This window comes from Yarrowia lipolytica, chromosome 1E (assembly GCF_001761485.1).
Source record: "Yarrowia lipolytica chromosome 1E, complete sequence".
NCBI lineage: Eukaryota > Fungi > Ascomycota > Dipodascomycetes > Dipodascales > Yarrowia > Yarrowia lipolytica.
This window is the reverse complement of record NC_090774.1, coordinates 2,855,298-2,880,878: the sequence shown is the minus strand read 5'-3', so window position 1 is coordinate 2,880,878 and position 25,581 is coordinate 2,855,298. Positions and strand designations below refer to the sequence as shown.

Genomic DNA, 25,581 nt, shown 5'->3' with positions numbered 1-25,581 from the left:
GCTGCTCGTGACCATAACCTCATTCGGTTATTTCCACCTTATCATGCATAATCAGAACCTAAACTCCTCTTCCCCACAACCACACAACGCCATGAACGTCCCTCCAGAGGTGCTCGAGATGATCCTGGCGGGCCAGGATGAACTCACTCTGGTGGCCCTCGCCCAGACCAGCCGCTACATGTACCAGGTGGTAGCTCCCAAGCTCTGGGGGGTCATGATGCCCTCTCTGAGCTACAACCACCGTTTTGTGTTGTTTGAGCGGGAAGCACACACAAAACTGGCCATGTTCCACACGCAAAAGGGACCCAACAACTTCCGCGACAAGCTCAACCGACAGATGCGATCAAGAGACACGGTTCACCCCAACGGGCTCGTGCACAATCTCGTTCTGACGACCCCCAACTTTGACCAAAAGTTTCTCGACCGCGAAAAGTACCCCAACGTGCGCAATGTCGAGCTGGTGGTCAAGGGCTGTGGCTCCATGGAGGTGGTGCGGTCTCTGCGGATCATGGACTTGTACATGCGGGAGAACCCGGGGGTCAAGGTCGCCATAGACGCATGGTGTCACGTACCAATCTCTGTGGAACACATTGTTCAAAGAGTCTTCTCTCTGGACATTTACGAGTTCCCCGAGGACCAAGTCTGTGAACAGCTCAAGCTCAAGCAGCTCCGACTCACCAATAGCGATTCCACCAAGCCCTCCTTGCAATACCTGAGCAGACTTCAGGGTCTGGAGTTTCTGGAAGTTCCTGGTATTGCTGTTTCTCGTGTGTGGTTAGATGACGAAACGGACGATAACACTCCTACTCACGTGGCTCTACACTTCCCCAACCTCACTCATCTTCGAATCAAGTGCATTCGGACCATCCCAGTCGCCTTTCTCAACTCCATTGTTGCTCCTCGACTCACTACTCTCGAGTTGTACTACCATTTCACACATACGACTTCTGGCACCAAAGAAGAAACCCGGTTGATTTCCCAGATTCATCCCGTTGCCTCTGTTACTCATCTTCGGCTTGCTGACATCTCCGAGCCCTCGGACCTCGCGATTGTGCGACGGTACCCCCAGTGTCGTATGGTTACGATAGTGGGCAAGCCCAAGTGGTCCGTGGCATCGATTGCCTTCAATCTGATGCACGAGTACCTGTTGGATCGGCTCCTGTGGGAGCGCGTGGAGGGCTCCGTGCTTCAGACAACCACGTTTGAAGCTCAACAGATAGAGGTCAACAAGAGTCTGCATGTGTAGCTGGAGCAACGGGTGGTTTTTTGTCTGAGACAAGGACGAGAGTGATCTGGGAGTTGGGCGTGATGACCCTGACCCTGCGTACCATTGTCACATGAGTGTCTCAGCTCGTACCTTTAGCAATGTGTGTCTTGCATATGTCTCATGTTCATGTCTGTCTCATCACGTCAATTCTCTCAATCTCAACCTACATTTTTCACGATCCCAGGCTTCTTGAAGTGCCTACATGTGTCTACGAGGTGAAAGGCTATGGTGATGACGAGTCGAAGCTTCTGTTGGAGCTATTCCCGATGGTATCATCGAAGAGTTCAGAAGTTGCTACTCGTACTGTACGATGCATACTGTCGGAGGTGGGTCTCCGACCTGTACGTGCAGTGCATATCATACGGCTACAGTTTCCACACGGCAACAGACGGCATTAATTGAGTTGAAACGCAGTATGGCCACTCTCACTATGGTTGCTATTTGTTGTGATACGTTATTGTCATGTTCTGCTGCTTTCAGCCACATCCATCCACCAGCGAGAAGCACATGTGGCTTGGGCAGGTGCTCTAATGTATGGCTCTAACACGTCCGCAAGTCTTCTTCAATCCTTGAGACTGTCATATGGTTTAATATGAGTCTTCTGGCATTGCACCGCCACAACGGCTTGGCTTGGCGCTCTTCCGGATGTGGGTCTCGGGTTATTTCTGTACTTAACTCCGCATTGTGGCGTGGGGGGGTCAGCCACAAGCGGGTCCTCAAGACAACTTTAATGTGTAATTGGGTGGGAAAAAAAGAATAGATATTAATACCAACATGCGATAAGCGCAACTAATATCGGATCGTTGTTTATCGACCTTTCGGACTTTTGATTGGTTCATTTTCTTGTTATGTTCTTCCTCTATTTGTGTAGTACAATCGCTTAGACATTCTTTCGGCTATCAGCCCGGGCTGCCGACAGTGCATTAATTTTTTTAATTTATTTTTTTTAAAATTTTAATTTTACTGAATATGCGAAAATGCACATTGAGAGCTGAGGGCGGTGGAGAAAGTAATGAGGGGAAGTTGGTTGGGGTAGTTTTTAGTTGTGACCTTAGTTGGGCGGCGATGGGCGGTGGTTTATTTTTTCTTCGGTCACGTGACTAGTTTGATTTTATTCGATCTATTGGGCTTTTGATTGGCTGTGTCTAGAGCATACTGGAGCTGCCCTGTTGTCAAGCCCCACCGTTACGTGTGGCTCGGGTTTTTTTAAAATTTTCGAATCAGACTTTTTTTGTGCGCACAGTTAGAGTTGGCAGAGATGAGTGGCTAGAGAGAGCCACTTCGATACGAGTGAAGGTGGCGTTTTGTGGCGGGTTGCAAACTGCGATGATGAGGGTCAGAGGGGGTTTGTTAGTATCAAAATGATGAGAAAAATTTCCAGAGACGATTAATATGTTTTTTGTTGGCACTGAACATCCGAGGTATCACTCTACCGCCTGTCGTCCGTATCCCTCCCTACATCCGGCAAGGTTGGTCCAAGGTTTAGCAATGTGGTGGCTAACCCCCACTCGCCACAAGTCCGTTGCCCCCTTGGGCAAAACCCTAGTCCACATCCGCTCTGATTGCGTCTAATTAGCAAAGTATTAAAGTGCAGCCACCGCCACAGTTTTAAACAACACCTACCATCGATTTCGAGCAGCGATAAACATGACCACACCTCAACCACGAGCAATGACCGACCTCGAAATGGCTCCTGCTCCAACAACGTCGTCCCAGGAGACCCAGGGAAAGGGCTCCAACCACATCGCATCGTCGCCAGACGCAACCAACGACAAGAGCCGGCCAGAAATGTCCTATCTGATGCTGCGTATCAAGTACTTTAGCCCCGCGTGGTTTGCGTCGGTCATGGGCGTGGGCGTGTCCGGAGGCATTCTGTACACGTATCCATTCCACGCGCGATGGCTGGAGATTCTGGGCGAGGTCATCTGGGCCATTTCTTTGGGCATGCTGGGAGTCTTCTCCGTCCTGTTTTGCGCCCGGTTTGTGCTCTTCCCCAAGCAGTTTATGAAAATGCTCAAACACCCCGGCCAATCGACCTTTCTGGGCTGCATCCCCATGGCCTTCTGCACCACCATCAACATGATCCACAACATCTGGGGCCAGGACGGATGGCTTGCATGCTACATTCTCTGGTGGTTCAACGTGGTCATGTCTCTGGCCACTTGCTGGGGAGTCGCCGTGTCCATGTTCTACCTCCACAAACGAACCGCCACCATGCTCAACGCCACCATGATTCTTCCCATCGTGTCTGTGGTCGTCTGTGCCGCTACAGGTACCCTCTTCTGGGATAACGTCCCCCACCACCTCCAGGGCCTCCAGCTCGTCGTCTGCATCATGCTCTGGGCCAACGGTCAGTGTCTCGCCTTTGGGTTTGTCACCGTGTACCTCTGGCGTCTATTGTCCATCGGCATGGTCCCCCCGGCTCTTGTCATCTCCAACTTTTTGCCCGTGGGCCCTCTGGGCCAAGGCTCATTCGGTATTCTGCTCATGTCCAGTGCCGCCCAAAAGTACCTGCTCAGACAGTTCCCCAACGACGCTCTGGATGCAGAGGTGATGGGCCAGCTGACCAACACCGCTAGCCGGGTAGTTTTCACGCAGTTCTACGAGTTCCTCGGCATCTTCATCGCCCTCTTTCTCCAGGGCTTTGCCTTCTTCTGGCTCTTTGTGGCCTTCACGTGCTTGGCCTACACTCCTCCCAAGCAGTTTGCCATTGGTTGGTGGGGCCTGACTTTCCCGCTGGGCACCTTTGCCCTGGGAACCGCCCGAATGGGCGTCGAGCTGGATTCTCTTGCATTCAGAATCATTAGCGGCATTTCGGGCGTCATGGTCTGTCTCTTTACGCTGATTTGTGTTCTCGGCTCCATCCGTGACGGCATTATTGGCAACAAAATCTTCCTGGCCTCCCAGGACGAAACTGATCCTTTGGAGCAGTAACTGTCATAGATCACGTGTCGCATTATTTATTTATCATAGACAACTACATCTAATCATCCAAACTCCGAATAACCTGTACATGCACTGTAGGCGACATCTCATAATCTATCATAATGGTGGTATTAATGTCTATGTGTATAAATATCTAATTAATGAATGCAAGTTAATTCTTGGATCTGTTTTTCCACTGAAAGTAAAGATACTGGACGCCGACAAAGCAGTCCAGAGATGTCTGGATGACTGAGCACATGATGAACTGCGACGAGATCTCTGCTTTTCCAGAAAGGAAGTACGCCAGCTTGGCCAAGTCTCCTCCTAGCCATGATACCAGCAGCGACAGTCGGAACCCATCGACACTCTGTCGCTGGTGGTTTTTGATGATTTGGGGTAGAGGCAGAACTGCCTCGATCAGCAGCCCAATGGCTCCAATGGAATCCACGTAGATGGGGTAGGAGCCAAACAGAAACTGCAAAATGACTAGCCACACGGAAAACTTGACAAGGAAGGACCAGTACAGGTCGTCGTTGCTCCAGTTCCAGAAGTTGAACGGTCTCGAGGACGACGTGTGCAGGTCAGGGTACAGAGACTTGCCTCTGGACTTGAACGCTGAGGAAACGGATCGAGCAAACTGCTGTCTGTGCTCCGACCGGTAGGTTTCCGGCGAGATGGCGTGCTTCACGGCTGCGTACGTGGCCTTCAGGGGTCCCAGGAGTCCCAGAAACTCCAGCACTCGTTCGGTGTCTGATCCCGGAGGAGTGGTCTTTTCAGCTGAGGCAGACGCGGCGGTGCTCATGTTTCCGAGCTCAATGTCGCGTTCATCGGCTCGAGGTCGGTACTGCAGAGCGTACTTGAGCAGAAACAGGTGCATGATGATCATGACGATTGACTGGACCAGTAGAGAGAGCTCAAACGGTCGTCCGAACCAGAACATGACACGTAGAATCGACGACACCAGCATGATGCCACAGACGTCAATACTGAAGCCCGCCGACGACTTTTTGCGTCGAATTGCCACCAGTGTGTCTCCATAGGATGTCACCGGAGAGGTCACCAGCGTCAGACCCATGAAGTTGCTGATCGTGATGTAGGAGAGCAGAAAGCCCGGCCAGCCCATGTCCTCGGTCGCCACCATGGCTGCAACGGCGCCCAGAGCGCCCACCGAGTCGCCGATTTTCTCGCCTAGCTGTTCTGCGGTTTCCGACATCTGTTGTGTTGTTTTGTTTGGGTGTTGACTTTTCGACACAACATCTTCGGAAATAACTCAACCTAAGAAGGTTCGCGCAGTGCGTGAACAAGGTGGGACGGGATATTTATTTCGAGGGAAATTGGTTGAATTATTGGATTAATTCGGGAAAAATGAGAAAAAAGTTGATTAATAATAGAGAGAGGAAGGAGAGATATTATACGTGTTTTTCGAGCTAGAATTACGAAAAAGGAGTGATATGGTGTAGTGTCTTAAGTAAAAGTTCAAATATCCAGTGTAGCATCTCTAATGAATTGAAGGAGTCCTTTGCCAATGACTAAAACTAGATAATGGGGGGAAATGAGCCGAGCTGTTCTTTCTTTGAGTATCTCAGCTATGCTTGAATTGGAAAACTGTTTTCATGTGTTGTCTTAAGAGTTATCAATGGTAGTCATAGGAGTCATACTATTCTGTTGAATGTACACTGTACTCGTGGATTGTGCTACAAATTTGCAGCAGATAGTCCAGCCTGACAATTGATTCTGTCAGTACTTTTACTACCTTCAATTAAAAACCCTTCTCAGAGTGGCTCATCCAGTACATACACCTTCAATTCTTTACCATGGCTACTGTGCATTGGCTGTCTCTCTCCCGCTTCTTGTGTCCAGAGACACCATCAATGTTCAGATCTCAGATCCAAGTCTTGCATGACTCGATCTCTTACCTCTTGTCCTACCCTCATCCAGTTGTAACCCACCATGATATAAATATATTACAAGTTATTTGTCCTTGTCGGCCTTGGCCAACTTGGCTCGTTCGGCGGCCTTTCGTCCCTCAAAAGAGTAGAGTCCAGCACCTATGAACAGCAGCACGGTTCCCAGAATGGTTAGACTGGACAGCGAGTTGCCAAAGAGCACCACCGAAAGCAGCAGAGACACAAACTTGCGCACGTTGAGCACAATACCAACCGTGAGAGCCGAGGTGGCTCCGCTCAGTTTGTTGACTCCTCGGATGCACAGATACTGCGTCGTCGCATTTAGCATGAGCCACATGAAGGCTCTGGAGACATGCAAGTCGTAGCCCAGAGTCTCAAAGTGGAGTCTTGGATGAGCTCCCCATACACTGCCAAATTGACGAATGATATCGCTTGCCAATGGAGCAAACAGTGGCAGAGACAAGAAATGGGTGTAGAACAAGGATTCACGCCAGTTGCCTCCATATTTCGAGTATGTCACTTCGGAAAACAGACCCTGGAACGAAGACAGAATAGCAGCGACCAGAAGGAGCACAATTCCAAGCACAAACTGCGTCGTGGTAGCCTTCTGCTTTGAGTCTTTATTAGGTGCCTGCGAGAAGGTGGCGAGAATGACTCCGACCGTCAGTATTGCTACAGACAATACTTGTCCTCTGGTGTACTTCTTTCCCTTGATGACCCCCAGTAACATGGTTATAACTGTTCCTCCAGACCTGAAAATGATGTGCAAGGGCACCGAAATGTGCAGCTTCCACACGTAGTTGTTGATAACCGAAACGAGGAAAAACAACAGCACAGATACCGTCCATCGCGAGTAAGGAGCCTTTGAGGGCTTGAGGAAAAAGGGCTGTGAAAAGTCCACAAAGTGAAACAGACCCTCAATCGACACAAACAGAAACTGAACAAACGTGATCAGTGACCCCGAATCGGGAATGTCCTTGACAATAGCCTCCAAAGTGAACACGTTGGAACAACATCCACCGAAAATCAAAGTTGCAATTCCAACCCATTCCATCGCACCTATCGAAACCGAGGCGGCGACCATCGCGGTTGTGTCACGTGACTCCTTGTGCACTTCTGTCCCGCAATTTGCGTCTGTGGTCCCTCCTCTTTGGGTCACTTGCCTCTTATGATCCATGGTTGATTTGATAGAGTGCCACACAGGTGCTGCATGTCTGAACGTAGATTATGTATGTCGGGTTAGGGTACGCCCTTTGTTAGCGTCGTGGCTAGTGAAAACGTGTCAATCACGTGATGAGGGTTAGTCGCACGTGTTTAGAAAAGGCAAAGAAGGGGTAGAAAGGATTTATGGTCTGACGGGGGCTGCATGTTAGTCATTTGTGGTGGTGTTGATTTTTTGCCAATTAATTCTGATTAACGCCAAAAAGATTACTAATTCCGGATAAATTGGGAAAAACCGGGGACAAAAAGGGAAAAAAGGGAAAAAAGGGAAAAAAGCGAGAAACGGCGACAAGCATTGGTTCAACATATACAGCTTTCAGATTCACAATTTTCGAAATCTCGGCATTATTCGTTTTTATTCTGTGAGACAAAAATCAGAAGCCTTTAATCGAAGCAAAAAAAAAGATTGCAGCACCCAGGATTCTCGTATGGTCTCCCACTACAATACTAACTAGGCTCTCTGGTGCTTGACTATGGCTGATCGGACGGGAAGCCGTATTTTCACCAGGATATGGCCGCAACCATTGACACTAAAATTCATTGGACCTACATATACGGCCATATAAGTCACGTGCTGCTAAATTTTGGAGGTGTTTTCGGGGATATTCAAGACCACCAAGTACCAACACCGGTGTATGAATAGAATAAACCAATGTCTTAGAATCAGCTTAAACTGTCATTTCATCTCTGGAGATTCTGAAATATACTGTTCTAATACTCTCGGTTGTCAAGGTAGACGGGGAGATCGTTAGTCGGACAAAATTGGTCAGATCTCTAAGATATTCGATTTTTGAGATGTTTGAGCCAGCTAGAGCCACCTTGGAAATTTTTGGCTCCCTTAGATGAGTATTCCGGATTATATATTGTTATCATTCTTGTGGGCGGGAACTGAAGGTATAAGTGAGTATCAACTACTACAAGTACAGTAGCATAAAAAGGTCTATAGAAGAGGTAGATGAGTATGTACAAGTACAAGTACTTGTAACAAAGGTACTTGTATTTGTAACTGGTTCTCTTTCTCTCTCTTGCACAATCTCACTCATTGGTCCCTCTCTTTGGTCTTGTCTTTCTGCGGATGTGCCTCTGACTCTACATTCTATCTCACACTTAAGACTACGATACAACCACTACAAACGCCAGTCATAATATATACATGCATTAATTTTAATTATTCAAGTCAAATGCAAGGGCTGTGGGACTGTTCAAACGCCCGTTGGAGCTCAGACTGGTAGAAGAAGGTGACTCAGTCAAGTGTCGAGTCATGCTGGAATTAAGAAGCTTCTCCTTTTCCAGCCGGGCTTCCAACACCTTGATTCGGTCGGCGTACGACCGCGTCTCAGCGTCCTTACGTTCTCGCAACGACCGCAACGCCTCCCGGAACGCATCTCTCTGGCCCTCCACCGTTCGCAGCTTCTCGCCCATGGGTCCTCGGGTTGACGACTCCTCTAGGGTGCGAGACAACGAGATTTTGTCCGCCTTGAGCTCGTCAATCTGCTTCTGTAGCTCAATAGGCGAACCCACCATCTTGTGCACGGCCTCCAGGTCTCGAAGCTCCGGCAGCTGCGAGTTGAGCGCCGTGATCTCGGATGCCTGCTTCTCGCTCTTGTCATGAAGCTCTTGCAGCTCCTTGGACAGCCGCTCCACCTCCAGACGAGCCGAAACGAGCTGCCGGCTCTTTTCGGCAAACTCGTTTTCCTTGTAGAGTCCGGAGTAGTCGGGGGTGCCTCGGAAATGGTTCTCCACCTGGTGTCGCTTTTGTCGCTCCAAAAGCAACTGTTTCTCGAGCTCTACAAGTTTGGAAGACGCCTCGGGAATAGAGGAAGGAACAGAAGCTGCGTCGGTGCCCCGCTTATTGTGCAGACGACCCTCGAGAACGTACTCTCGATGCAGAGAGTCCGCCAGCTCGCCGGTGAGCACAGACAACTCCTGTCGCAGCTGCTCAACCTCAGTAGTGTCCTTTGCAATAGTCACAACCTCTTCCTTTCGAGGAGAAGAGAAGTTTCGAACCGCTCGAGGAGACACCCCGTCACGCCTGACAGAGGGAGGAGTCATGCTCGCATGGTGGGTGCTAGACCGGGGAGTCGAGTCAGGGGAAGAAGACAGCTGGCGCGACTTGGCAGCCCACGAAGCCTTGTCTCGAGGAGCAGAGTCGCTAAAATCGAGGCCGGCCTTGGCATCAGAGAAATCAGCAGAAGGTTTGAGACTGAGCCGCTGAGGTGGTTCGATTGAAGAGTCCAGTTCTGCAGACCCGACCGACTCGACATTCTCTTGAGGCACCTCCTCTCCTTGCATCTTCTCGTCAACCTTCGGAGCAGGAGCCACAGTGACCACAGGGACGGTCTCCGCCACCTCCTTGGCCTCCTCCTCAATCTCTCGAGTGGCTGGCACATCCTTCACCTCAGGAACAGGCACGGGAGTAGGAATGACAGGAGAAAGAACCTGCTTCTGAACAGGCTCCTTCTTGTGCACTGGCTCAAACTCAGGAACAGTCCGCTCCGCAGCCTTGGGCTCCATAGCCTTCGACTCCACGAAAGGATCACTCTTGTCCTCGTTCAGATCCAAAGAACGCATCTTGTCAGTAGTAGACGACACAGGACTTCGGGAGTTGTAGAACTGAGGAGGGGAGACAGGGGAGGGTGTAGGCGAGTCTGAAAATGCAGGGTAGTCGGACCGGTACCGAGTCTGGGGTCGAGGCCCGTCGTCGTCGTATGAATCACGAGATTCGGGTCGGGATTCGTCAAGTGACTTGTCGTGTGACTTATCACGAGACCCGGGCCGAGACCCGGCGTCAGAACTACCTCCACCCACCTTACCACTGGCCACAGAACCCACCACAGCCTGCTTCTTTTCAACGACAACCTGAGGCTCCTGTTGCTCGGGAACAACAATGGGAAGAGTGGGCTGTCGAGACATGTCAGGAGATCGCGAAGAGTAGAACTTGGGCGACTCGGCAGTAGCAGAATGGTCCCGCTGCTCGTAGTGTTGGAAAGGGTAGCTGGGCGAGCTACCAGGGTTTCGATTCTGGCTGGAGATTGAGCCGTTGTCGCGAGAAAGAGATGTGTTGTCACGGTTCTGGCTGGAGATGGAACCATTGTCATGCGTGAGAGAACCACTATCACGTGACAAATCACTTGCGTCCCGCACCGGGCTTACAATTTCTTCACTTCGGTCAGCGAGGCCAGCACCGTACAAATCGGCATTGTGCAATCGCACAGGACCCTCGGGGAGAGGAGAACCAGCCGGGGGGATCGACTGGGGCGAGAATGCAGAGGCTGTCTGGGTTTGTCGGGAAGACTCTGGCGAGAACTCGGGCTGGTAGAGCTCGGAATGAGCCTTGGTAGGTGTAGAGTTGGAGTGCTTTGAGTGGGTAGGAGAGGTTGAGGGAGCCACCTCAGTGAACTCTTTCTGAGAATGGTTGCCATTGTTTCCATACTCGTCCTGACCATATTCACCCTGGTTCTGGGTACCATACTCACCCTGAGCATTGTATTCATCTCCATGGTAACCGTTGCCCTGACCATACTCATCCTGACCATAGGCGTCATCCCGGTAACCTGTATTCTGCTCCACCTCCCGTTCAGCCTCCCGCTCAAACTTGCGCTCAAACTCGTTACTCTGAACCTCATTGACATCAGCAGGTCCTCGAGCTAGAGCGTCCTGAATTACACTCTTGGGATCAAAGGCAGAGTACTCGGCAGGCTCCTCAGCAGAAATGCCATTGGGGAAAACGGTCGTTGTGGGCGTGGGAGTCTTGGACATGACACCAGGGACATTAAGGGAGGCCTGGTCAATGTCGGGCAGCTGGGGCAGCGCAAAGCCGGTCTCGTCCGTCTGCTTATTTGCGTAATCAAGCTCCTCCACTGACTTCTTCGCATATTGGGACTCGTATTTGTGCTTGAACGACTCGTCGGCCTCCTCCTCGGCCTCCTCAAACGAGATATCCTCCTTGCTGTTGCCGAGGGCTGGGGAGCCGCGCTTGACGGCGTTGGGATGCGATCCAGACGGATAGGGAGCTGATCCGGGCGACGGTTTGACCTGGGCAGCTGGTTTCACGTGAGGAGGAGACGACTCAGATGTGTCCGGAGTGTCAGGATTGGGGGAAGGAGCTGGAGAGGAGTCGTAGGCTGAATTGGGGCCAGTAGAGCCGTACTGGCCTGGGTTGGGGCCTTGTCCGGGGTTAGGACCAGAGTTGGGGCCATGGTTGGGACCGCCAGGTCCCTGTCCAGGACCGTACTGCCCAGGGTTGGGTCCTCCGGGTCCGTATTGTCCAGGCATCCCAGGACCATACTGGCCAGGGTTGGGGGAACTATGCATGGCAGGAGAACCATGGTACCCGGGACCAGGCGATCCATGAAACCCTGGTCCTGGAGAGCCATGTCGAGGCGGATGGAACGGAGGACCTCCGGGACCGGGTCCTGGACCGTAGTATCCCTGTCCTGGTCCAAAGAACCCGTTTGGTCCAGGTCCTCCAGGTCCTCCACCTGGCGACAAGGGTCCAAAGTTGGGAGGTGGACCTCCAGGGCCTCCTCCTGGTGACAGCGGTCCGAACCCGCCTGGTCCACCCGGTCCAAAGCTACCGTTGGACCGTCTGGGGCCTCCCATTGAGTGCATGGAGCCCATAGAATGCATCGACAGCCCGGACATGGTTCTGCCTGCTCCAAAGCCGCCAGGGCCCGGGCCAAAGTTCTGGGCAGCCTGCATGGCGCCCGAGCCTAGTGACATGGCTCGTCCTCCTCCGAGGGTTTGTTTTCCGATCGGAGGGCCGTTGATGGGTGCTCCGGATGCCCGATGAGGCATGTAATAGTCCGATCCGGGAGGCACGGGGCCTGCAGGACCCATGTGGAACCGCTGGGGTCCGGATCGCTGCTTGGGGGGTGGTAGCTGCTGCAGATGGGAGCTCTGATGTGGGTACGAGCCAATGTCGTGGTACGCCTGGGCGTCCTGTTGCTGCAGTTTTTGGCGCTGGGCAGCTACCTGTTTTCTGTAAGCCGATCCGGCAAGTCCCTCTGCTGTCTGCGAGGGGTGACGTAGCGTGGGGATAATGGGGTTTGTGTCGCTCTGGTTGAGGACCATGGATAGGCCCGCTGGCGCGCCCTGCGAGCTCATGGACATGGTTCTGCCGGAGCCTGAGAGTTTGGATCCGAGATTTTCAAACGCCAGCTCGGGCATGGAGTCGATCGGGTGGGCGTCGGGGCCTCCCGGGGTTCCCGGATCGCTTCCATACTGTTGCTGCTGGTGCTGTGGCGGGTCCTGGAACTGTCCGTACGGCGAATGGCCCGGTCCGTAGCCGTGTCCTTCGTTGGGGCCAAAGTTGCCGGGCCCGCCGTACTCAGGCTGGACGCCGACGCCCAGTCCGACGCCGTTCTGCGGTTGGTGAAGAGACGGAGACGAATGACTGGCCGGGTGCTGTGGGCCGCTGAACGACGCGGTGGAGGAGGCGTTTGTGGGGATCTGTGGCCCGTAGTCGTCCTCGTCGCCCAGGTACAGATGGTTGTCGTCCTTGGCCTTGTCTTTTTTCTTCCAGAATCGCGACATGTGTGTTTTTCTGGAGGAGGTTGGATTGTGTCGCGTCTTTTACCTGCACTATTGTAGGTCTGAGGTTGAGGACAATAGGCTCCGGAGCTTATATCCGCTTTACAATCCCATTGTGTGGTGGTAGTAGCTACAATACTGTATGTACTGGTAGTAGTGTGTGAGCTGCAATAAACAGCATCCACATGTGTTTTGGGGGGCGAAATTGGACTGCTAGACCGGCACGGTGCCACAAAACGCCCTGCGATGACCCACAATCACTCGGCTCGGACCTGGGTGCAAAATCTTCCTCATTCCTGCCTGCAGATTCCTACACATGCACAGGTCCGAAACCAATGGGGGCAGGGGTGTGAAACACGATAATATTGGCGTGGGTTGGGGGCCGGGAGATGTCTGGCTGTCATCTGGGTTCGGCGTGTCGCCCATTTCCGTCCGCACCACGCCCATGATACGGCTACCGGTCCTGCCAAAGTACTTTCAATTAGGGCATTTGGTCTCTTGTTAGTTGCAACCAGCCTCACTGATGCACCATGCTAAAGAGAGATGGTGCAGATAGAGCTCACTAACGGGCCTATGCCAATGTGGAGCATGGAGTTTCCGTCGGGCGGACGATGGTTGCTGGTGGGAAATGGATTTCTTGGTAATTATTCAACTGCTGGTCCTGCTCGACATTCCCCATTTCGCAAACCCCACACGGCGATCTCCCTTTGTCTCACGCTGTTGTGCATTCATTCTGGAGTTGAGGAATGCAGGCATCTGCAGATTTGGAAAAAAGCCTGCAATAGCCAGCAAAAAAAAAAAGAAAAAAAAACCGCCAAAATGCCAAAATGGGATGAGGGCCAGAGGGAGCGAGTTGAACGAGTTGAAAGAAGAAAGAAAAGAAAAGGAAAGAAACCTCACGGTCGTCGCAGGTTCAGGTGGTGCGACAAAAGAAACCGTGACGTCACCCACTCCGCTCGCAGGTACAAGACATTTCCAGTCAGGCACGCGGCAAGGCACATTTACAGGGGTGGCAGGGTTCAAACTCATGATGACACTTGCCACCAAGCGTCATTCACATGTCCATGTGCATTGACAGGTCGGCCCAGTCTCTGGTTGCTACTGTGGAGACCATAAGCCGTAATGGCGCTGTACGTTGATAACCGTTTGATGGTATGGTTCCAAATCTCAACCGCAAATACCCTTCAGACTTTCCTTCCCTGCCGTGGTGATCAGAGTTGGAATTTGACGATCCAGCGGACCGAGAGTCTATTTGAATGGATCGTTTTGTTGATTAGTGATGTGATATTGCGCGGGGTGGGGTGGAGTGGAGTGCGGTGGGATGGTTACGTGACAGTCACCGGGTCTCCGTCTACCACTTGAGACTTACTCATCATCAGGCAGTTGTTACTACTATACTACAAGCTACTTACCATCATCAGTATAGTACAGTATCGGTACGACTAGGTTGGGAATGAGCAGGGTGCCAAAGCAAAAAGCAAAGTGTCGAAAAAGGCGAATGTACAGTACGAGTGCGAGTAGCAGGATACTGCATTTTATGGAATGAGCGGTCGGAACCCATTCACCGTGGATCTCTTTGATTGGTGTTTCGGAGGTGTGTGTATGTACATACTGTGGTATATCCATAGCTCCAATCTACAGTATGAGTATGTATGGCACACTACATACTGTACAGGTTGTCAGTCTCATATGGCAGTCTCATACGGCAGTCTCATACGGCAGTCTCATACGGTAATCGCACTCGTACAATGTCGATAGAGTTAGACGGAGATTTAAACTGGCTTCCTTTAGCGATTTTCCCCTGAAATGAATCTCGCGTTGATCCCTGAGTCTACTTGTAGGTGCGAGCTGTGGCTTGAGAGGAGGAATGGATTTATCAGAGTGTGGGTGAAGTTGGGAATGAGGTTGAAGTTGGGAATGAGGTGAAGTTGGGGAATGAGGTGAAGTTGGGAATGAGGTGAGGTTTTAACACATATCTCGGTGTTAAAAGGTATCTCTCATGGGAAGGGGCACGCTATGGAGGATTCGTTGTCTGGAGAGCGTATTGGAAGATGAGCTGTCGGTCGTGTCTATCTTGTTGGCTACAAGTTGAGGTCCAAAGTGCTTCAACTGGATGGTTCCACCGTTGAATACAAACAGTTGCTTCCTTCTGAGATCAAACAGCTTGTATGATTTCCACTGCGGCTGGCAACTATGAGCAGGTGGTTGTATCCCATCTGTCTTCTCTTCATGGTTCCCAGCTTGTTGCCATCAATACTAGACCCTGCATTCCTTGGTTCATTTTCATCTTGACGTTTCTGCTAAGCCTCAGTAATCTCATCATAGCTCAATGAAGTTTTCAACAAATCTCCTGGTCAAGTTGATGCTGGCCGATGGCGGCATTCATCACATGTCTTGTTGTATCTGAAGCAGCAGCCCTTTGGTCAACTGTTGTGCTGAATGGGACTAACATCATCTATCACCACCCCGGGCTGACAATCTCAGAACTGACAATCCCGGAACTGACAACCCCGAAACTGGTCACCCCCCGAACACACCACTCCAGTTTCACTCTCTACCGTCTACCATCTTGTGTCAATAACATAACATCTCATTTCTATACTCTTCGCTAAGTGAGATTGGAGCCCACCTCGGATGAATGCTTACTTCAGTTCACCTCTCCAATGAACAATGATTTCAAGCTGTTCACCAGATCTCGGCTTCTCAACCATTCTCACATTTTTTAGGGGAAACACCTGATGCTGTGGACTAGTCTGGCATGGTCAACTAGTCAGACGGTCAACTAGTCAGACGGTCGTCCCCTCCGGGATACTGCCTTCCTATGCATCTCACTGCTTAGTTCTGCAAATCAATCTTTCCAACAATGTTGTACCGCTGAGAGAAATAACTGTACCATTCCTCCAGAGTCTTGAGATCCTTCTCAGACAGATCGGCAGTCAACTCCTGCCATGAAATGATCTCACCAGCAGGAGCAAAGTCCTCCTCCTCCAATGAGCTCTTTCCCAGCGCCTTGGAAGCGTCCTTGCCGCAAAAGACGTGGTAATTGGTGCCTGGGCCATACGCCTTGGAGTTTCGAGTGACATCGAAAACATCGCCCTTGATTCCAACCCACAGCTGCTCGGACTTGACGCCGTCCTTGAGCGACAGCTCGGCGAGGGTGATGGGAGTGTCCTTGGGAGGATCGAGTTGAATGGGCTCTTTGGGTGCAAATCGCATGGTGTAGTGTCGAGTAGGTCGAGTGGGTCGAGTGTGTCGAGTGTATGGAGTGCTTAGTCAGAGGACATCTGATACTGCACGTCACTAATTACGGATCCCAAGTTGGATTACTAAGCGCATGTGACGCGACAGCCTGGTCAGCCGAGTTTGATTGGGTGAGGACGAAAGCGGTGCAAAATGGAAAATTGGAAGCAGACAACAATTGATTGGGGAATTTAGAAAGTGAAATATTGGTATTATGTATTATTATACTGTATTTATTTTAAGGTGGTTGTCGGTCTATACAGTGATGATACTACAGTAATCATACCCTCTTATAAGGTGAAGCTGGTGGTTAGCACAGAGAATGCTTTCATCTCGTGAACGAGAGAAGATGTGAATATGCTGACTTAATAAACCGACCATTCGGCCTGTAAATACCCCGTCTATCAACTCATTTCATAGTCGTGGCCCTTCTAGAGCCCGAGATGATGCAGTTTGGTTCAGAAAGCTGATTCAAACCTCACATATCTCTCCCATTTCAACACTAGAAGGGATCGAAATAATCCATTAATTTCATCACGTTTGTTAACAGCTTCTAAAACTATCTATTGCTAATCCATGCTCACAATTCCTCAAACAAGACCGTGTTGGAGAAACATACGAACATGCAAAGACTGATTGCAACACCTTACATCACATTTTAGTATTGTAATATGTCCATATTATTATATCATTCTGTTCCCCAGAACGAGAGCTACCGTTTGGTATACTTTATAACACTCCATTTCCTCTCTATCTCTCAATAGGTTGTTCTAAAAAGTTTCAACTGACATAATCTAATAATAGACACCTAATCAAGTGCAACCATGGACATCTCAGAACTGCTCTCAACCACCCTCAAGTGCAATTACTAGATACATATTGTGAGAAGATCGCCGCGGTTACCGGAGTTAATCACCTGACTGTCCACCACGCTAGTCACATGACTACCAGCCAATCAGAAGACCGAAGTTAGCCATTGACAGAGTTGCATTCAACGGCAACGGCTCGGAGCGGAGTCCGACGAGATAATCCGGTTGCCGGGGAGACGGAGGAAGACAGGAGCACAGATACAGAGAGTGTCGCTTAGATAAATCTAAAACAATAAGGGATTATGTAAGGAGTGTCTACGTATGGTGAATATCACTCAACTCATTTTGTCCCGTGACCCCCACTTTGGCTTTCGACGTCGCAACGGGCGTATATGCAATGTCGTATGTACTGTGGTAGAAGTCTCTCGCTAAAGTGAGTGGAGGTTGCAGAAAAGTGGCGGATTTTGCGCCTGAGTTTTGATAATGCTGCTTAGTCAGTAATCCCGGGGACAGCTTAGTAACGTACTGGAGGCAACGGCATCTATTGATCCTTGCGCTCGACGTGCTATTAATTCCCTCTTCTTCTATACGGCGGGGGGACAGAACATGTTCCATGAGTTTCATTGCTACGTGGGGGTATTTAGAGTTGCATTGGGGTTTCGGAGGGTCCATAGATTCTGGGGTTGTAGTTGTTCAATTGGAGTGCTAAGGATATAATCTGAATCCCCGTGATTACACGATTCGATTGGTTTTCTCACCGTCACTCAAGCTCCATTATAACCCTCTCAAACCTCCATCTTTTCGCCTGTTGCAAACTTAACTCAACCCCCACACTAAAACGAAGACGCTAATCGAGAGTATATATAGCCCTGCGGAGCTCGCTGTTGCTAATGTTTTTCTCCACCCTGACCCGAGTCCGAACGAGTTTCAAGTCCGTGTCTTTGAAACCCTTCACCTCAGTTGTTAACCTTCCTGCACGTGCAGCGCCCCGTTCAACTACACCTCTTTGTTTCCCTACCCCACGTCTCTACTCTACACCCTCCACAATGGCTGCCACCGACCCCAAGAAGTACCTGTTTAACCACACCATGCTGCGGATCAAGGACCCCAAGGTCTCTGTGCCCTTCTACGAGAAGCACTTTGGCATGAAGGTCCTTGGTCACTACAAGTTTGAGCAGTTCAAGTTCGACATCTACTACCTGGCCTACGACCATCCCGAGTCTCCCTACTACGGCAAGCCCGTCTGGGACCGACAGGGAGTCCTGGAGCTGACCCACAACTACGGCACCGAGAACGACGCCAACTACAAGATCAACAACGGCAACGTGGAGCCCCACCGGGGCTTTGGACACATTTGCTTCTCGGTCGACAACATTGAGAAGGTGTCTGCTGATCTCGAGAATGGCGGCGTCAAGTTCCAGAAGAAGCTCACCGACGGCCGACAGAAGGATATTGCCTTTGCTCTGGACCCCGATGGATACTGGATCGAGCTCATCACCAATCACGAGGCCAAGCTGGTGGCCAACGAGACCAACCCTTCTTCTTACCGATTCAACCACACCATGCTGCGAGTCAAGGACCCCAAGAAGTCCATTGAGTTCTACACTGAAAAGCTGGGCATGCGACTCTTCCGAACTTCCAAGCACGAGAACGCCAAGTTCACTCTTTATTTCCTTTCTTACGATAAGGACTTTGAGGTGAACGACGCCTCCCGAGCCGGCGACCGAGAAGGTCTCCTCGAGCTGACCCACAACTGGGGCACCGAGGACGAGGCTGACTTCTCTTACCACAACGGAAACGCCGAGCCCCAGGGCTTTGGCCATCTGGCTATTACTGTTGACGACATTGAGGCTGCCTGTGAGCGGTTCAACAAGATTGGCGTCAAGTTCAAGAAGCAGCTGGACGAGGGTGGAATGAAGTACATTGCCTTCATTCTGGATCCCGATGGATACTGGATCGAGGTCATTCCTCCCTACAACCTGCCTCTTGAGAACCACGCCAAGATCTAGGCACCATGAAGAGGATAACTAGGGGATGCATGCCATATGGCGATATTTGTATAAACAATGATATTGGTGTATATTGAATTAGACAGGTTTGGGCGCAGTCTTAGATTACTCTACTAGAGTTTTTTATGTGTTCCGAATGGTTGCGATGCTCAATGCCTTTGTGGAAGATCCTACAAGAGAACCCATTAGCCTGACAAGTGAATCGACTGGATAAGTCGAAGTTGCTGTATCGATCGAAATAGTTTAACCCATTGACAGATCACTTGGTGCATCATGTTGAAACTCTCCTCTCATATCACAACTCCAAATCCCTCAATAAAACCTCTCCGTGCCCTCAATATGTACAAATACACAATAATTTAATGTTAGCTATATGCAATTCTCGTCTCACTTTTTTTCCCTCTGATCAAGTCAACTTCTTTCGCTTGCTCCACAGTCCGGAGAACTTTTCGTAGTTGATCTTCTTTGAAGGAGCTCGCTGCTGCACCATCTGTTTAGTACTCTCGGCCGCGTCCTTGGGAGGAGCAGGCTTCTCGCCATCCTTTTGCTTCTGTCGCTTTCGCTTCTTGGGCTCCTTATACACTCCAGCGGCCTTGTCGGCCTCGATCTTCAACAACTTGGTTTCCTGTTCCTGCAGGTACTCCATGTTGACGGTGGTCCAGACGGCCTCCTTGATGTTACGCTCCTCGTCGTTGAGCAGAATGGAGTCGATTTCGGGATCGTCGTCGAGATCCGATAACGACTCGACCACTGGAGGTCTGGCGTCGCCTCCTTCCTTCTCGGCTGTCTGCTGATCCTCCATCATCTGCTCATGGGGTGTTTTCATGGCCAGAAGTGCCTCTGTGGCGGCATTGTTAGCCTCCTCGTTGAGCATTCGACGCCGTTCTCGCTCGTATTCAATGATATACTGGGCTCTGTTCTGAACGGTTCTCTCTGCCTTTTCCTGCGGAGTGTCTTCCAGAAATAGCGCCTCCTTGGCCCGCTCCTCCGGGTTTTCGTTCTTCTCCACCATCTGCGCCATCATCTCCTCCATCTCCGCGTCAATCTCGTCCTGAACCTTCTCCTCAATACCTTCCTGCTCCCGCTTTCGATGCTTCTGGTACGAGGGCGGGTCCGACTGCGACTCGATGTTGGTCATTCGGAACACTGAGATGGTCTGGCGACCAGCCTCGGTGTGTCTGAACTCGTCCAGACGTCGTTGAAGCGTTTCTTCCGCGACCTTGGCGTAAAATGCAATCTGCGTCTTGGACCGACGCTGGTTGTTCATTCGAGCTGCTAGCAGCAATGCGGCGGCGGCGATACCGGCAGGACGACGACCCTCAACCAGATAGTCACGTCCCATACGCTGAACAAGTCGAACCGCGTCGTTTCGCACGTTTTTTGCGTTGTCAAAGTCGAGCTTGGACGCAAACCGCTGAATGTAGATGCTCGGGTCGATCAGTGGCAGGTTCTTGATGTCCAATGTCTTGAGCAGTTGCAGGTAAGTGGTTCCGATAGCAAACACGTTGCAAAATAGCTTGTCTGCGAAATCAATAAGCATTTCATGTCGCAGTTCTCGTCTGCAGGCAACGTACAGACACGCCGAAACCACGTATTGTGACCGTCGGCCCTTGACAAAGTTCTTGGTGACGGCTAGAACAAAATACCGATGGGCCTTTTCAATGATATGTTGGGGGATATCCATGGCGTGTGCGAGCGCTGTGATTCGGTTCTTGCCCTTCTGTAAAGTCAGCTCGCGTGACTCGCCGTGGAAGTTGTTGTTTCGGATACCGGACTGGTCGGCTCCCACAAACGAACCGTGCACCACGGCAGCTCCAGAAGACGACTCTCCGAAGGTCACCTCGGACACAATAGGCGCGTCGTCAACGACAACACCACAGTTGGCACAGGACGAGTCGTTTCCGTCTCGCTTGATCGATGTCGATCCACATCTGGGGCACTTCATGGTGGCTGGACAGTGTTCTGAAGGTGTGCAAGTGACGAAAATGAACAGTTGGTAGGTGATGTAAGCCAAAGATGGATTTTTTATATGCATCTAGAGTTTATGTGGGATGAAGAGAAAGTGGAGAGTATCTGACACGAAGTGAAACGACGGTTTGAAGGAGAAGAAATACGCGTGTTATATATTTGGTTTTTTCTTCCATTTCTGGCGCTTTTTCCGAAATGACAACTATTTTATCAAAATTGATACGAATTTTCCTGATTTTTCGCTGCTTCCATGTTTTGGTTACAGAAGGGAAACCCAAAACATGGACGCTAAAAAACGCCATAAACAATGTCATCGGTGGGATTCGAACTTTCGTGTGGCTAAGTCATTTTCGGAAAAACCGACATACCTGCAAGAGTATCGTTCATGAGATGTCGGCGTGCATGAGCGCCAACAAGCGTGTACAGTACATACATGACATGCGTTGAGATGTCGGAAAAAGACATTGTATATTCACACGACTCGACAAGACGTGTGGTGGTGAGATTTTAAGACTGTTTCGATATTTTTCAGTGTATATTTCAGGTGGCAAATACCACAACTCTAATTAAATAATTTTAGCTTTTGTCAACCCAACTTCTGGGTCCGTTAAAAGGGTCTTGTAGACACAAATACGGCTGGAATTTTGCCTGGAAGACGGCATGTGGCCCATTTATGTGTATGTCACATCACATCTCTGCTCTCGGGCCTTACCCCACCTCGAGTTATGTTCGGCATCTCTTGCACTTGTCAGGTATGCAACATGGTTGGTCCGGCGGCACAACTATAATGGGAGCTTTATTTGGGACAGAATTGATTGTTGAAATGTTGAACCGACGTTTTTCCGTTGTATTTTGCTGTGCTGTGCTGTGCTGTATATGGACAGTAGTGCATCCCATCCCCTGTCTGTTTGTGTGGTCGGACCGCTAGCTGTTAGCTGGTTTTTAGCCATTTTTTCAGCATTTTTCAAGCCTATCATTTTTGCAGCTCCGATTTCACCCATACTTGAAGGTACAGTGAGTGTACGCGTCCTGTCACAACTGATGGCCCAGAGCTGAAAGTAATCATGACTACAATTGTGGTGGTGTCGGTGTTGGTGGTGTCGTGGCGGTGTCGTGTTTGTGCTCAATCCACGAATATATAAACCCCCCGATCTCCCCAGAACCATGACGGAGCCGACATACTCCCGACTCTTGCACTCACCACCAGGCACGCCCCCTCTCTAACTTTGGACCTGCCTCGGTTGGGGGAGGTTTTGCATAAGATGAAATGCACGGCGGCCAAGAATCGGCAACGACCATAGGGAGCTACCGGTGCTTGGGTCAGTGTAGAGCTCAACGGAGTGACTACAATGTGGTGTTGAGCGGCGGTTTACGGAGACAAATGATTTCCAGCTTGATACCGATTGCGACACAGAATATGTGGTGCCATGTGGTGCCATGTGGTGTCTGGTTGTGTATATATATATATATATGGGTCTGGCCTGTGGCGGACTGTCCTTTGCCTTTTGTTATGTTATTTCCCACGCGTTGTTCGTCCACTCCAACACTCCCTTTCTACCCCTCAGTGGACTAGGGTTACCAACATGCTCGGCTTCTCCTCCTACATTGGACCAAGACAAGGTTTGGAGTTTAAGCGTTGGGAGGAACCACGGGTGCAGTCGGTGGTGGTCGGTCGCTCCCCCAGGGCGTGTGTGTGTGTGAGTGTGTGCGGTCCTGTATAATCTCGCACCCAACGCAAAAAAAGCCAAAGGTAAAGTTTCCAACCTTGGAGAACTAAAGAAGACCCTTCTAAGAAGACGGACTTCACACTCTTACCAACCACACAACACACAAGATGTACTCCGCCATTCGAGCCACCCGTATGGGTGTCAGGTGAGTAGAGCAATGGGCAATGGGCAATTGCCAGAGACAAGACGACTGGAACGGGCGCGCCACCACATCCACAAACACACACAAACACACAGTCGTCAACTGTGCACGTTTGGTCACAACTCCACCACACAGGTGCTGCAAACTCGACGGAAAAGAAGAGGGGGCCCGCACCCGTCACAGAACCACCCAGACATGTCTCCACGTGGGTAATTGAGCGTGTACGAGCGTCGAGAAGCCCGGATTGCCGTGTCGGGGACTCTGATCGCGCCCTCTATCGTTGGCCTTTCCACGGCTCTTTTTTTTACTCATGCGCTGTTAATTCCGGAATTTGACGTAACTTTGAGTGGTCGGAAAATCACGGACACTACTGCACGCGTGGGACAGCGTCTCCAGACCTCGACGGCGAGCGGTGCAATGGCCATGACAGCTCCACGGGTTGAGTGCACCGTCGCCAGTCGCCCCCTCAGCAGTGCCGTCTGCAGGTAAATTAACCGAGGCTGCATGTGGTTGTTGATATTCCGGAATAATCCGGTGCATGCAGGACAGAGCGACGACATTGCAACAAAACAGACAACACCGTATGAATGTGACCAGCAATTGAGCTGTAAAATAGACCATCTCCTTCCCCCCACTAACACAGATCCTTCTCCACTTCTGCCCCCGTCCGAAGCTACGCTGATACCGTCAACAACCTGAAGATCAACTCCAACACCAAGGTGCTCTTCCAGGGCTTCACCGGAAAGCAGGGAACCTTCCACGCCCAGCAGGCCATCGACTACGGCACCAAGGTCGTTGGAGGAACCAACCCCAAGAAGGCCGGCCAGAGCCATCTCGGTCTCCCCATCTTCGGCACCGTTGCCGAGGCCATGAAGGAGACTGGATGTGACGCCTCCGCCATCTTCGTCCCCCCTCCTCTTGCCGCCGCCTCTATCGAGGAGGCCATTGAGGCCGAGCTGCCCCTCGTTGTCTGTATCACTGAGGGTATCCCCCAGCACGACATGATCCGAGTGGTCGACATGCTCAAGACCCAGTCCAAGACCCGACTTGTCGGTCCCAACTGCCCCGGTATCATTGCTCCCGGCCAGTGCAAGATCGGTATCATGCCCTCTTCCATCCACAAGCGAGGCCGAATCGGTGTTGTGTCCCGATCCGGAACCCTTACTTACGAGGCCGTCAACCAGACCACCCAGGTCGGTCTCGGCCAGTCTCTCGTTGTCGGTATCGGAGGTGACCCCTTTGCCGGTACCAACTTCATCGACTGCCTCAAGGTTTTCCTCGAGGACGAGAACACCGACGGTATCATCATGATCGGTGAGATTGGAGGTACCGCCGAGGAGGAGGCCGCTGACTTCCTCAAGCAGTACAACCAGACCCGAGAGGTCCCCAAGCCCGTCTGCTCCTTCATTGCCGGTGTGTCTGCTCCTCCCGGACGACGAATGGGCCACGCTGGAGCCATCATCTCCGGTGGTAAGGGTGGTGCCGGCTCCAAGATCTCTGCTCTTGAGGCCGCTGGTGTTGCCGTCGAGCCTTCTCCCGCCCGACTCGGTAAGACTCTTTACGACGAGTTTGTCAAGCGAGACCTGCTCTAGACTGTTAGTTAATTGATAGATGTTATTAGATGAGCGGGTGGTGGCCCAACCAGCACTCTGACGAGAGTGAACGTAGCAACGGTCTGCTCTAGTGATCATAACACTTCCACAGAAGAAGCCATTGAGTTGTAGTAAACGGGTACCAGTGCGATAGTAGGCTGTTGTTCGTATTTTAGACACAACACTTGAGAACCCTACCTTGGAGATGGCCGTATTATGTATCAATTATTGTTGGATAGATGATGGTCTGTTTTCTGATTAGAATTCAAAATAACGACATTCTCTTTCTCAATTGGCTAATAAGAGAGGTTGAGGGAGCTATGGAGGTGGATTGGGGAATGGCGATGAAGTATTCCACAGCTCTTGAGAGTCGGCTATCGTGATATGTTGAATGTATGGAGGTCTCTCAGTCCTCTTTTTTTTGTTATAATCCACTTTGACCACTTGTAAAGCTCTCCTTTCAGATAGTGATCAGGGACAAAGTAGTGTAGCTGACTGAAACTACTGTAATATGTCCCGCTTCACTTCAACAAGACCCTCAAATCATGCACAACTAAACTCTTGTTAGTTTAGTTAGAATTTGTTGGGTGGTTAGTTGAAATAGGAAGTCCACTGGTCACTGGTCTGCATCGGTCTGCTGGGTAACCATTCATTGTTCCCAAAACCATCTACAGCACAAGTGGTATATACCAATGGATGTAATGTAAGCTGTTCATTTAGGACTACGGGATATTGGCCATCCTGGAGACATCGTACTCGCACTCATGTTGTGCTGTTGTATAATCTAATGAGTTACTTTAGCATTTGTTGAAACTTTAGTTAGAAACTTCAGGTAGCTATACGTCCCTTCTACCTTCTACATCTACTCCATGTGCAAATCATACAAACAACCGCATTTACGAAGAGTTGGTGAAGCATTTCCTGTCGCCGACTAAACAACTCAGAAGACTCATTCGCACCGCAACTTGCCCTAAAAGTGAGATTACCTACAGTGCACAGGACTTGCTTGGTATGACTTCGATAGCAATTTGTGTTGTGTTGCTTAGAGAGTTCTGGAGTATAATTGTACCCAATTTAACGCCGGTGATAGGTTTGAGTCAGCAGAAATTCTATCTTTTGTGTTTGTGACTCATGGTGCGATTTATATGAGCACGTTGGAATTATTTCGTGTTTTCGTGATTATCGTAAAATATATTTCACATTGGAGAAATTAAGCTCATGAGATGTGGTGGGGGTGCGGTG

At 50.6% G+C, this 25,581-nt stretch overlaps 10 protein-coding genes and 1 non-coding gene across 11 annotated transcripts; 5 read left to right on the top strand and 6 right to left on the bottom strand.

Moving 5' to 3' along the window:
* Positions 1-43: 43 nt before the first annotated feature.
* YALI1_E28808g (uncharacterized protein) lies at positions 44-1,246 on the top strand (the record flags this gene model as incomplete). Its single annotated transcript, XM_504341.3, has 1 exon — positions 44-1,246. One exon carries the CDS (start codon positions 44-46, stop codon positions 1,244-1,246), a length of 1,203 nt encoding a protein of 400 aa, XP_504341.3.
* A 451-nt stretch (positions 1,247-1,697) lies between these two features.
* On the top strand, positions 1,698-2,027 carry YALI1_E28790g (uncharacterized protein; the record flags this gene model as incomplete). Its single annotated transcript, XM_068283118.1, has 2 exons — positions 1,698-1,799; positions 1,842-2,027. 2 exons carry the CDS (start codon positions 1,698-1,700, stop codon positions 2,025-2,027), a joined length of 288 nt encoding a protein of 95 aa, XP_068139219.1.
* Positions 2,028-2,914: 887 nt separating this feature from the next.
* On the top strand, positions 2,915-4,201 carry YALI1_E28779g (uncharacterized protein; the record flags this gene model as incomplete). The annotated part of the gene is made up of 1 exon (XM_504340.3): positions 2,915-4,201. One exon carries the CDS (start codon positions 2,915-2,917, stop codon positions 4,199-4,201), a length of 1,287 nt encoding a protein of 428 aa, XP_504340.3.
* A 163-nt stretch (positions 4,202-4,364) lies between these two features.
* Positions 4,365-5,405, bottom strand: YALI1_E28755g (uncharacterized protein; the record flags this gene model as incomplete). Its single annotated transcript, XM_504339.3, has 1 exon — positions 4,365-5,405. One exon carries the CDS (start codon positions 5,403-5,405, stop codon positions 4,365-4,367), a length of 1,041 nt encoding a protein of 346 aa, XP_504339.1.
* Positions 5,406-6,163: 758 nt separating this feature from the next.
* YALI1_E28736g (uncharacterized protein) lies at positions 6,164-7,276 on the bottom strand (the record flags this gene model as incomplete). The annotated part of the gene is made up of 1 exon (XM_504338.3): positions 6,164-7,276. The coding sequence occupies one exon, from the start codon at positions 7,274-7,276 to the stop codon at positions 6,164-6,166; it is 1,113 nt and encodes a 370-aa protein (XP_504338.3).
* Positions 7,277-7,724: 448 nt separating this feature from the next.
* Positions 7,725-7,843, bottom strand: YALI1_E28730r. Its single transcript, XR_002432140.3, has one exon. It is a non-coding gene; the product is annotated as a 5S ribosomal RNA (ribosomal RNA).
* A 641-nt stretch (positions 7,844-8,484) lies between these two features.
* Positions 8,485-12,855, bottom strand: YALI1_E28680g (uncharacterized protein; the record flags this gene model as incomplete). The annotated part of the gene is made up of 1 exon (XM_504337.3): positions 8,485-12,855. The coding sequence occupies one exon, from the start codon at positions 12,853-12,855 to the stop codon at positions 8,485-8,487; it is 4,371 nt and encodes a 1,456-aa protein (XP_504337.3).
* A 2,832-nt stretch (positions 12,856-15,687) lies between these two features.
* YALI1_E28648g (uncharacterized protein) lies at positions 15,688-16,068 on the bottom strand (the record flags this gene model as incomplete). The annotated part of the gene is made up of 1 exon (XM_504336.1): positions 15,688-16,068. One exon carries the CDS (start codon positions 16,066-16,068, stop codon positions 15,688-15,690), a length of 381 nt encoding a protein of 126 aa, XP_504336.1.
* Positions 16,069-17,791: 1,723 nt separating this feature from the next.
* Positions 17,792-18,910, top strand: YALI1_E28631g (uncharacterized protein; the record flags this gene model as incomplete). Its single annotated transcript, XM_504335.3, has 1 exon — positions 17,792-18,910. The coding sequence occupies one exon, from the start codon at positions 17,792-17,794 to the stop codon at positions 18,908-18,910; it is 1,119 nt and encodes a 372-aa protein (XP_504335.2).
* A 406-nt stretch (positions 18,911-19,316) lies between these two features.
* On the bottom strand, positions 19,317-20,945 carry YALI1_E28599g (uncharacterized protein; the record flags this gene model as incomplete). The annotated part of the gene is made up of 1 exon (XM_504334.3): positions 19,317-20,945. The coding sequence occupies one exon, from the start codon at positions 20,943-20,945 to the stop codon at positions 19,317-19,319; it is 1,629 nt and encodes a 542-aa protein (XP_504334.2).
* A 1,767-nt stretch (positions 20,946-22,712) lies between these two features.
* On the top strand, positions 22,713-24,339 carry YALI1_E28575g (uncharacterized protein; the record flags this gene model as incomplete). The annotated part of the gene is made up of 2 exons (XM_504333.4): positions 22,713-22,750; positions 23,391-24,339. 2 exons carry the CDS (start codon positions 22,713-22,715, stop codon positions 24,337-24,339), a joined length of 987 nt encoding a protein of 328 aa, XP_504333.2.
* Between the last annotated feature and the right edge of the window lie 1,242 nt (positions 24,340-25,581).